The following is an 11,665-nucleotide window of genomic DNA, read 5'->3' as shown; positions in this document are numbered from 1 at the left end:
TAATGCACAGCAGCACGTTTGGAGAAAACCAAACACACCATATCAGCACAAACACCTCATACCAACTGTCAACAGTGAAGGCGTGTTTATCTGGGCTTGTTTAGCTGCTCAGGACCTGGGTTAAGTCGACCATGAACTCCTCTGTTTACTAAAATATTATCAAATCAAATGTGAGTCCATATGTACAACAGCTAAAGCTTGGTTTGAACTGAATAATCGAACTGGACAAGGATCCCGAGCAGAAAATCTACAACAGAATGTCTGAAAAAGAAAAGTCTCAAGGTGTTGCAACGGTTCAGTCAAAGTCCAGACCTCAGCCTGACTGAGATGCTGTTGTGCGGCCTTAAATAGTTTTACATAAATCAATGACCACAAATTTGAATTAACTGAAGTAATGTTGCAAGGAAGAGTTTCCCTACAACAATGTGAGAGACAATGGGACACTCAAGAAACAAGGAACCCCTGCCGCTTGCTGTTAAACTGCTGTTGGTACCGTTTTGCTGCAGCAGCGGGAGCCGGAGCCTGTCGCTAGGCAACGGCCCCTCCTTCCCAGCATCAGCATCATGACTGTGTGCGCGCGATCTGCCGCATCTCCAAGTTGTCTGCACGTTCTGCGTGCGTTGTCATCACGCAGACCAGGTTTTGGTTTGCAAACACACTCCTCGCGCAGTGTCAGAGCTCTGCCAAAGAGCAGAGGGAAAGGCGCGAGGGTACTAGAGGGAGGGGCGCGTGAGAAATAATGAAAGATGGACTTGGATTGATCTAAGTACGTTATCCTGGATGTGTTGGTGTGCAATATAGCCTTTGTTGTTAATCCATGTGAAGCCCGGTGGGAGGCAGTGAGGTAAATGCCCGGGATACACACACACACATACACAAACACACGGGCTGAACAGGATGCCCGCGTGACTGCAGGGAGGAAAGAAGCGGAGGAGGAGGAGGGGGTCTAGGTGTTTCTGGACCACTGCAAAAGCCCTAAGGAGGAGTTGTCAAAGGTTAGAAAGAAAAAAACACTGCAAGAAAATATCTTTTCCAACCTGGCTTCTATTTTTGATGAAGTTTGATAATCGATTGAATTTATTTATTTATTTCCTGTTCTTGTCGAGGTGATTGGTCTCGGCCACCCAAACCAACCGTGTGATCTTGGAGCTTTGATCCTCACGCTGTGTTTTCTGTTCCGCGGCAGGATGAAGACCGAACTTAAGGTCGCAGGAGGGGGCGCGCACATGCTCGGGCATTATTCCCCCTAACTGGAGGCACGGGCTGACCGTCACCTCTGCACGCAGCGAAAACGACGAGTGACCATCGTCATCTGCTCTCTTTGGGAATGCTTTAGAATTTGCGGCCTGCACGGGTCTCCGGTTACCGCAATGCCACACGGACGAGAGGACGGAGAGCTGGAAAGGAGCAAATGGAGAGGAGGAAGCTACAAAAAGCAAACGAGTATAGCAATAATGTGAAGATGCAAAAGACTAAAAACTTGCCCTATTTGTGAGCTTGTGTTTCAATAGAACTGAGCGGGAGAATGGCACAAACTGTACTGAGCTACAGTGGGCTGTGAGCTGCAGGGGTTGAAAGACACTGCATTGACTAAAGCAATCTTATCATGGCTGAAACGTCAAATGAGGTGAGTACGGTGGCTGCGACTGTGTAGTGGCTTCTCATTTCTCAGCTTTTCTGCTGACAAAGTTCCTGGACTCACTGGCTGGATCGTAGAGCGCACCATGGGACATTGCGCAGGAACTATCGCACCTGCCAGTGGAGAGTTGAGCGCATAATTTTGACAGAGTGGAGCTCTGATGCCAGCATTTATGCCTCTCGCTGCTCTGCTCTGCTGTGCTTCTGCCCACTCAACTTGTTTTATGTACTCACAGTAAGCGTGAAGCATCTCCCAGCCTCCTTTTCCACAAACATACACACACAGAGACAAGACAAACATGCCCTCACCTTCAGACTCCAGCAGCGTGGCTTCAGCCTCTGGGTCCCGCGGTTGGTCTGACAGCCGCAGAGGCATGTCGGGCCGGGGACCCGGAGGGGCGCGGCTTCTTCTGTACCTGGGTTTGTGCCATCTGGGTCTTGGAGCCATGGTCCTGGCCTTCTCCTTCACCAGCATGGCCTTCACTTCCTCGGCCCGTGTGAGGCAGTCCTGTCCATTCTGGGCTGGCTTCTTTGTAAGTATGACTCTGTCAGAAGACATGCAGCTTTGATAAAACAAGAGATGTTATGGAGTATGTGTTGGGTGTTTCCAGGTGGTGGCATCAGGGATAGTTGGAATCATTTCTTGGAGGAGACCTCTGACATTGGTGGTATGTGTATTATTGCATTAAAGGACTTTTCATTCATCGGCTTGAAAATTAAGGTTTGAATGTAAACAATGATAGCAACTGAATAGTCCCCATAAGTGAAAGTGCAACATTACAACATTACTAACTAATCTCATACGACTCTGATGTGGGATGTCATGTGAAAGTGTCATTTGGAAAATGTATGTATATCTTTACCAAATAAAATGTATGATATTCTACAAATATTATATGCTTTCTGTGCAGATTAACTTGTGAATTAAGTCAAATGATCAAAATTCAGAACTTAGGTTGGGATCTGGAAGAGTCTAGGCAGTTTTGGTGATTATTGTCTGTTTTCTGGTTATCTAAACAATAAAATCTTCCTCTGCACTGTGTTACTTGGTTGCAAATAGTTTCTATACTCAGCTTTAAATCAGATATCATCCCCATGTCCCTCCACAGGTCTCACTGTTCATGCTGCTGTCTGCAGTGTGTGTGATTCTCAGCCTGGCTGGCTCAATGCTTTCCTGCCAGAATGCACAGATGGTCAAGTCTATGCTCACCTGCAAGGTACACAAGTATTGTCTTTTGCATTGTGCTGAAATGCCCTTCTAGCCAGATGCACATTGAACGCGCCAAGAATAGTTTGGAATATGTTTGAATATGCAGATTGGTGCCTCATTTGCTGTGTATGGTATTCTGTTTAGGTGGAGGATGGTCTGTGTTTGTGTTGTGAACATGCTCAAGCCTGCTCCGCAGTAGGGGAGGATACCCTGGTTCTATACTGGTATGATGACTGCCACTCAGCCAGACATCAGCTGAAGGTAGGTAGAATATGTGTTGTCTTATTTTGGAAATCCAATTTGAATATGAGAACTTGCATCGTCTAACAATTAACATGCCAAAAAAAATGATGTGGGATTGAGAGTTTTATGAATACAATGTTCTCTGCAGGACCTTTTGTTCAGTGCTTGTGGTCTCAGTATACTCTCCACCATCATTTGTACACTGTCTACTGTGACTTGCAGTATCCACATATTCTCCCTGGACCTTGTGCACCTGGTGAGCTCAGACATAGTACTTTACATTTTAGTGGCTTACTTTTACAGATCAGCTGCTATCCTGCATTGAGTAATAAGGAAATATGTTTTAAGCCTTTATACCACCTTATTTGCTCTGTGATCTTCATGCATGTCCTACTGTTCCCAACTAGTTGGCACCACATCGGTCTCGGTCTGTCAACCCAGAATGCACCACTCCCCAGGATGCCTTCCTGACCAACATCATGGACTTTGAAGAGTTTGTTCCACCCATCCCTCCACCCCCTTACTATCCTCCTGAGTACACCTGTAGCTCCGAGACAGATGCCCAAAGGTACCAAAAAGACTCTTGATTCTTATAGTTATCACTTGTGCACAGCGTGTAGTAGGCATGCACCTAAACTGATAGACTACTGCAGTCAAAGAGTAACTACTGTGTGTATCAACATCTAGCATCACTTATAATGGCTCCATGGAGAGTCCTGTTCCTCTATACCCCACTGACTGCCCCCCTCCATATGAAGCTGTGATGGGACAACGAGCCTGCAGCCAGGTTAGTATGAATGTATATACGGCGGCATGCATACCTCTGGGCACCCCGGTTAGAATTTCTCTTACTGTGAATATTTAGGTGAGTAAAAATAGTAAATTTTTCACACTTATATAGCATCGTTTTTGACCATTTATAGGTTCTGCAAAGCACTTTATATATGTTTCTCATTCACCCAAATACTCAAACAGAGCTTCTCATTATATGTTTGCACTCTATGTACAGCATGCAGAGTTTCTTCTGTACAATTAACATATCGCAATGTGGGATTAGCAACACATGTGGACACTGGGGATGAAACAAGCGCTCTTCCAGTTGGAAGGCGACCACTGTAGCAGCCGGTTCGTGGCTACCTGTGCAAAAGATGACCTGATTCCCAAAAGGCATAAAGTTAGAGATGATTGATTTTTGATACTGTCACAGCTTGTGCAGCCAAGATTGAACGGACTCTTAGGCGAGACACAGCGAAAACAAAAGTTTATTCAAACAGTGATTGTGGCAATTTGTGTCTGACATTCAAGGTGTGGGTACAGAGGACAGGGTTAGAGTCACTGGGAGAGAAGAGAGGCTACAATCAGTGCAGACTATGACAAATATGCAGTATTGCTGCACAGTATAACAGTGAAGCAGACCAGAGTCAGACCTTTTGTCAAACAAACAGATGTTTTAATCTGACTTTGTAATCCTAAGAAGTGTTCTTTGGAAAAAAATGTCTTGGTCTTTCAGTCCTCAACTTAATTACCTCTGTTCCCACTGAAGGGCATTTCTTGATTACATCACATTTTGTGGTAATATCTAACTGAAAATGCTTAGCTATCCTCATATAGCCTTTTTTTGCTTTGTGGTCTTTATTTTTTAGAGTGCCAGGCAGCTGCTTTGAGAGGTCCACGGAGGGTGATTTTTGAGAAATGCCTTGAGAATTGAGAATATGCATGAAGCTTCTGCTTCACCTTGCTTTTGATAACAATGATTAAGAACAAGCCATACGACTAACTAGCTGAATAAGGTTTTAAAACATGATAAGTTACTTGAGCACATACATTTCTGAGGGTTATCAAACCTTTGCAAGATTCTCTTATCTATTTTGACTTCTTTTTGTACAAAAGAAAATTAAATCATTAATCTTGCCTAAAATGTTGAAAACATTCACAGTGACAGAAACTTTGACAAGAGATGCCCAAACTTTTGTGTCACTGTGCAATCACTGTGTTATATGTAATGCACTCTTTGAACATGCTCTTCCTCGTTTATTGTCTTCTGACTGTCAAGGCAACAGTGTTTGACTCCCATGGCAATGAGCTGTCTGGAGAGAGAGGAACTTCTACAGCCTTCAGTGGAGAAGGTGCAAACTCAGATTCTCTTGTATTTGTCATGTTATGATTAACGAGTAGCATGTAGCAATATCTACTAGAGCAGCTTGCAAATTTAAATAAAACTGAAGTCCCCCTCTCCCACTCCACACTCCCACCCCAATAACATAATCTCACACAAACACTAGAGTGGGTTACCGCTGTGTTGGATTTGAATGCAGGTACCCCAAAAGGTGTCGCTTTTGTATGTGTGGGGTTTGACAAGTTGCATAACAGCGAACGAGCATGCCACCATGGCGACATGAAAAATATTGGAAAAGCTTTTCACAGTAAAATTTATTTCATTGTGTATTTGAACCTAGATGTTTTTCAAATCTTAACCGTTTTTCAAGTAATGTCTATTGAAGTAGTATAGGACAGTACAGTAAGGGAAGTCAAAATAAGTAGAAGAAAAAAAGCTTCAGCCTGAATTTGAAAACAAGTTCATACTAAAGTGAATGTGTTACTTACGGCAGAATAAGGATAACTGGCGGTGTAATTGTAAGGAATTGCTATATAAATTAAACTGAACTGAAATAAAAAATTAATCAGGTAAAACAAAGCAATCAATTACTGTTAATCAATATAATCATTAAAAAAAGTGGTTCTTTGCTGATTTAAGTAACATTTGATGGAAACTACTGATGTTACGAAATCCACAAAATGTGCAGAAATTAAATATGGGAATTTGGGCAGACTTTCAACTGTAATGACATATGGATTTAAAAGTGTTTTTTGAGTCACAGAACATGCTAGAGAATAATACTTTAAACTGTGAAAACATGTTAAAAATGTTAACTTTCAGTAAACAGTATTAAAAGTATAAATTGAACATTAAAGGTTTCCCTTTATAATATCGGAATACATTTCTTTATTAGTGTCCATGGACAGTGGATCTCTGTTAATGTCAGAAATTGTGGACATCCCTGATGATTCCTCCCCCTCTGAGGACTCCTGTCTGATGGAAGTTGGGCTGAGGAACCGGGGGGAGAGGGGCAACAGGACCTCTAGTGAAGGGGGAGATGCAGGAGAATACATCAGCTTCCGTGGTCCACTGTCTCTAACACCGGAGAGTCCCCTGGCTGGAGGGCCGAGAGCCAAGAGATTCATCAGAGGAGAGAGGTCCAACTCCTGCTCCTCGCCAAGCACAGCCACCACCACATACAGGTGAGTTAGGTAGTTCTGTAGTTATTATACTTAGTCAACCTTGTTATATGTATAATGTAAAATTTTAAGTAATTGTACAACTGTGGACAGAAATATTATCTTCTGTTGTCCTGTTCTGTTGGCAAGGTCTCCAGTACTGCGTCGCCAGGCTATGCTAGCTAGTAGCTGTTCCCAGCTGGAAGCAATAGGGAGTCCTTATAATCAACAGCGATCCTCCAGCCCAGAGATTCAAGTTCGCCCTTCCACTCCCTTAAGCCAAGGAGCTGTCGCGTCATCCTTTGCTCCCCCTGCTTCATCCTTCTTAGCTGCCAGTGAGCCCAGCAATGGACCTCCTCTTCCGCACCAGCCCCTCTACCTTAGACGAAGGGCTGGGAGGAGTGAAAAAGATGGAGACAATGTGAGGAGACGCAGTGAAGGCTTCTTACGCTTTGTGAGGTCACACAGTGAGCCGGGCCTCAGCTCATCAACAGACACAGGTGAGTCTGACTCTTGAATACTGTTGTCTCTTACAACAGTTTGACCATAACAATGACCATAACCTGCTCTTTTATGTAAAATCCTCCAGTTGACTTTGGCTCTGGAGGCAGCAAAGCATCTACAGACACAGGTAAGAGCATGTAAAGGTCTTATGGATGTAATATTCAGGAGTCTGAGTGTCCAAAGAGGAAAATATTCTTGATTTAAATCTGACTCACCTGTTCCTTATTTATTTCTCTTTTTGCTATAGGTTGTCTGGTTAAAAGAGGGTAAAAAAATTCCTAAATAAAAAAATAGGATAAAAAATATCTCATTGTGGAATCAATGACATGCCTCACCAGCTGTATTTCTAGATTAGCTTTAAATGATACATCCAGATTCATGAATGTTGCAATTCCTGTCCGATCAAAAAGCTTGAATAACAAAATTGTGTCCTAAAGTCCTAATGCTCTGCAAGAAAAAAAATAAGGGCTTTTGTATTGTGCAATGTCGTGGTCAGTCATCTATTGTGACACATTAGGCCTTCGAAAGTTTTAACATTGATTATTACTGCAACACTGAAATCTAATGACCGTGGCAGATATTTCTGCATGTCTGATACTTCCCAAGCAGTATGATGCATGAGCTAGAGATGGAATTGAATATTGCACATCATGATAACACTTTTTGGAATCTTGTTCATTTTCTGCTGTCGGCTTTACGCAGACAAGTATTTGTGTATTCAGTTCAATTTTAATATCAGGAACTTAGTTATTATGATTAGAATTCTTTTTAACTACCACCTTTAACCCCTTCACATGAAGCTCTATAGGAAAAACATTTTTTTTTCCTCTTTTATGATGTCTGGTCAGTATTGTTGATTTATGATTCATCTCTTTAGGCTGGTGAAAGGCCATATATGCAAGTATACTGTAACACAGCTGCATTTGGGCCCACTTTTGAATCTATTTTGCCATTACTATAGTAGAACCACATTTTAATGGTAGCAGTAAGTCTTTATTGTACTCTGTGAGTCCCTGTTTCCTAGTCTCACGTGACTGATGTATATGTATCTTATGATAAGAATTTTTAAAAAGTAAACTACTCCCATTCTTACTATAATCCATTGCAGCTCTAAATAAGCATGTGGCACAACTATTGCTTTGTTTTCTGATTCAAAGGTCCGTCCTCCGAGGCGTATTTGTTGCCCCGCATTTCTTTGCCTCCTGCTGAAGCTCTTCCCAGTAAAGGCCCAGTGAAGTCAGCAGCCACAGGGGTGCAGGTCCCCTCAAAACCTGCACCCACGTCACCACTACGTTTACCTAAAGACTGCCACCGCTCCCTTGGGGATCTCAAAGTAAGTCAGGTATCGTTGATGATAGCTAGCGGAGGAATAAAGACAAGGAATAAAGAAAGTACACCCTCTGTCAAGTTTTCAATGTTTTACGTATCAGAATTAAAGAAAAAAGACATCTCAAAAGGTCTTAAATTCAGTGAATACTGCACAACCTTACTGCTTCTATTGGTATTAAAAGGCTAAATAGTAGCTAGGTGCTTCTAATAAAATGCACGTGATTCATGGTCATCAGCAAGTGTGGACTTGTTTTGCAGCCACAGGACCTACCTTGCAGTCACCATGTTTACCGTGAACTATTATGTATCCCAAAATATTCTGGAGTCAAATGTGAGGCCATCTGTCTGACAGCTAAAGCTTGGCTGAAATTGGGACATGGAATTGGACAATGATTCCAAACACAGCAGCAAGTTCTGACCTCAACCTGACTGAAATGCTGTGATGGGTCCTTAAGAGAGCTGCGCATAAATGAATGATTAAAATGAAGCAATATTGTAAAGAAAAGTGGACCAAAATTCCTTCACAACAATGTGACACACTGATAACATCATAAACGAATGCTTTAAATTATAGCTGCTCAGGTGGTTCAACAACCTACTGAATAATGGGGTGTACTTAGTTTTTCACTTCTGCATTCTGGCTTTATGTTTGATAAATGAATAATGTCACTGAGTAATATATCATAATAATATATCATGTGTTGTGTGTTTAATATTATTTATTATGTCGTGCTACATAAATTTTACTTTCTGAATCCTTTCTTATTCATTTGACTGTGAGTCTCAAGCTGTTATGCTTCATTTCCTCATTCAGCAATCTCTTTTTGTTCTCTACAGGTTACTAGAGTTCTGGTGGCTCGCTTCCTGCAGCGCTCCAAACGTAATCTGGCACCCTCCTCCGAGCATGCTGGGAGCACAGGGCAGGGGTCTAAAAGGAGAAGTGTAGCTGAAGGTGCTGCCACCAACCACCTGCCCTTGGAACAAGTATGGCCGCAACCTCTGACTCATCTCTGTCTCTCCAGCTCACTACATTCAGTATCGCTGTCTTTGTCTAATCCGTGGTTTGTTTGAATTATCTTCAGATGTTGCGGACCCCGTGGAGCACCAACCGAGGTCACACCACCCATCACTCCCATCGTCCCCATCACCGTGGACATCACCATTCCCATAGTGACAGTCGACACAACCGGCATCACGATAACCGGGCACCAGAGGGGATCCACCTGCGCAGCTGTGGAGATTTGAGCTTCTCCTCCTCAGCATCATTATGTCGATTAGTAACGCCTCATCCACCGCACGGGTCATCAGGGACTCTCTATTCAGAGTCTGCGCTGTGAGAAGGATAGGAGGGTGAAGGAGGGACCGACAAAGAGAGGAGGAGGCACACAAGATGGCAGAGTTGAGGTGAAAACTCGAACTGAACACATCCAGTACTGAGATTTTAAAAGCCTTCCCTACTTTTTTTGTTTGTCACCTCCATTTTCTGAAACCAACTTGTGCAAATGGTCTTATTTAGTGGTGCTCGTCATCAACTGAAAATCAGCCTAGGCTCCCTCTTATTCCACCAACACACAGTGCAATGGCCACAAGATGCTTATTTCTGACAAGCTTGGTCTCTCTTCAATCAGAACACACCCACGATTGTTCAAGAAACAAACCACAAGCATCATTTTTCTTGACCTCCCTCCTCTCAGTGATCACCTGGAAAAAAAAAATCTCAAGACTGGAGACAGAACTCAGCTGGCACTCATTTAACAGCCGCTTACGTAAGTTTATTATAAAATTATGGATAGCAGTGGTCTTGGCCCTTTTGTGCACTGACCGCTCAGGTGAAACGAATCATGGAAACCCTCATTTTGTCTTCCATTTGAGAAAAATGATTTATCAATGAACCTATAGTCAGCTGAGTACATTGTAAGATAAACTGCTGAGGCTGCACAAGAGGACAAATGCTGTCACATGAAGAACCCTCGATGAGTTGCATTTTTCTTTTTCTATGCAGAGTCCTACTTTATTTTTCACCAACACAACAGCCTTCGCAAAACAAGGCATTCAGCATGTCTAACACAGACAACATGTTCAGCTTTTGAAATGCGTTCTCTGTGGGTGGCCCCTGGATGCGGTGGTTTCATTTGCCTGTGTGCATGTTTTGCTACAGCTGTGATACAGCAGGAACCTCATGCATCCGATCCTATCTGTGTAACTAAGTAACAAGTGCTCAGAATGTCTTTATCTGCATGTTTGCCTCTTTCTTTTCTTTTTCTCTTGCACCCAAGACGTACGATAGTAGCCACTTCAATTGTATTTGATTTAATAGATAGCTGAAAGCCAAGGTCAGAGACAAAGTATCCTCGTTTGTGAAGGGATATCTGAGATTTTGGCTCAAACAGCCCGATGCGTGTGATAAGTTTAAACTGCTCTCTGACTCTGATGAGTCAGGAGAATGGAGACAAATTCATGATGTGGTCGGGCTTCACGCTGTGTGTAAGCACATGTCCTTTTGGACTTGCAATGGAGGATGATTAAATGACAAAAAAAAGTCTTCCAGAGGCTCTTGTGACAGTGTTCACGTGATTCGTCTGGCAGTTCTGGATGCTGTTTTGAAGTGTATAAACATGTTTGTATCAGATTAGATTTTTTTTCTTTCTTTTTCTTTCGGAAAGTACTTTTTGGTGTACTCACTAACTGGTGATACTGACTCCATATCAGTAAAGGCACATTTTGAGTACACACACATGTATGTAACTAATTTTACACACATCTACACTTAGAATGCAAATACATTTAGGCACACTCGAACACTCCCTTATGAAAGGCACTGAGCTGTGTTTCTACCTCCTGTCTTGCATAAAACGTTATTTATTTGAAGAAATTATATCTGTAATGCAGGATTAACTGGATAGAGCCTTGAAACCTGAATAATAAATGTATTATAAATATGACACTTATTCCAGATATGAAATAAATGATGGACATAAATAATACAAATGTTCCTGTTGTGTGCATATTACATTCTGAAATGTAATACAATTCTTTCTTTTCTCTGTACTTTTCCATTTAAACCCCACCTCCTCTCAAATCCCATTGGTTAAGCCATGGAGGAGCTTTTGAGTTGCGATAAGGGACCAATGATTCAAAGTCAAATGTGCAAGTTTCAGGGATATTTAAGTCAGTTTCTTTTTAACAAAACAAGACTAAGCGCTGCTTTGCGGAGACGTCCACGGAAGCTTGGCAACAAGACGAAGAAACGGGAGAGAGATAGTGTGAAATAGGAGGACAGTGTCATCATGGTATGTAAAGACGTGTAGAATATGAAAAGAAAACATTTTTATTTGTTATGCTAAAGCGACATTAGTTAACAGACTGGATGCTGCAAATACAGAATTTAAGCATATATAATAAACATGAGGGCATTTGTGTCAAATGATAAAAGTCGTTTCTGCAACGCTGTCAGTTCAGCAACAT

The 11,665-nt window shown here is 42.3% G+C and overlaps 1 protein-coding gene across 2 annotated transcripts; it reads left to right on the top strand.

The window, feature by feature from the left end:
• Positions 1–649: 649 nt before the first annotated feature.
• On the top strand, positions 650–11,168 carry fam189b (family with sequence similarity 189 member B). 2 transcript variants are annotated; one of them, XM_072394210.1, is made up of 15 exons: positions 650–844; positions 1,187–2,171; positions 2,250–2,306; positions 2,748–2,855; positions 2,993–3,109; positions 3,240–3,347; positions 3,499–3,659; positions 3,779–3,878; positions 5,145–5,217; positions 6,103–6,391; positions 6,518–6,867; positions 6,957–6,998; positions 8,029–8,204; positions 9,038–9,184; positions 9,283–11,168. In XM_072394210.1, the coding sequence occupies exons 2-15, from the start codon at positions 1,938–1,940 to the stop codon at positions 9,535–9,537; spliced, it is 2,217 nt and encodes a 738-aa protein (XP_072250311.1). In that variant the 5' UTR covers positions 650–844; positions 1,187–1,937; the 3' UTR covers positions 9,538–11,168. The 2 variants fall into 2 exon arrangements, with proteins under 2 accessions (XP_072250311.1, XP_072250310.1); XM_072394209.1 differs by having other exon boundaries at positions 650–995.
• The last annotated feature ends 497 nt before the right edge of the window (positions 11,169–11,665 follow it).

The sequence above is a fragment of the Leuresthes tenuis genome, unplaced genomic scaffold, assembly GCF_036924035.1.
Source record: "Leuresthes tenuis unplaced genomic scaffold, fLeuTen1.0.hap1 SCAF_10, whole genome shotgun sequence".
NCBI classification, from domain to species: Eukaryota; Metazoa; Chordata; class Actinopteri; order Atheriniformes; family Atherinopsidae; genus Leuresthes; species Leuresthes tenuis.
This window is presented reverse-complemented; position numbering and strand designations above follow the sequence as displayed.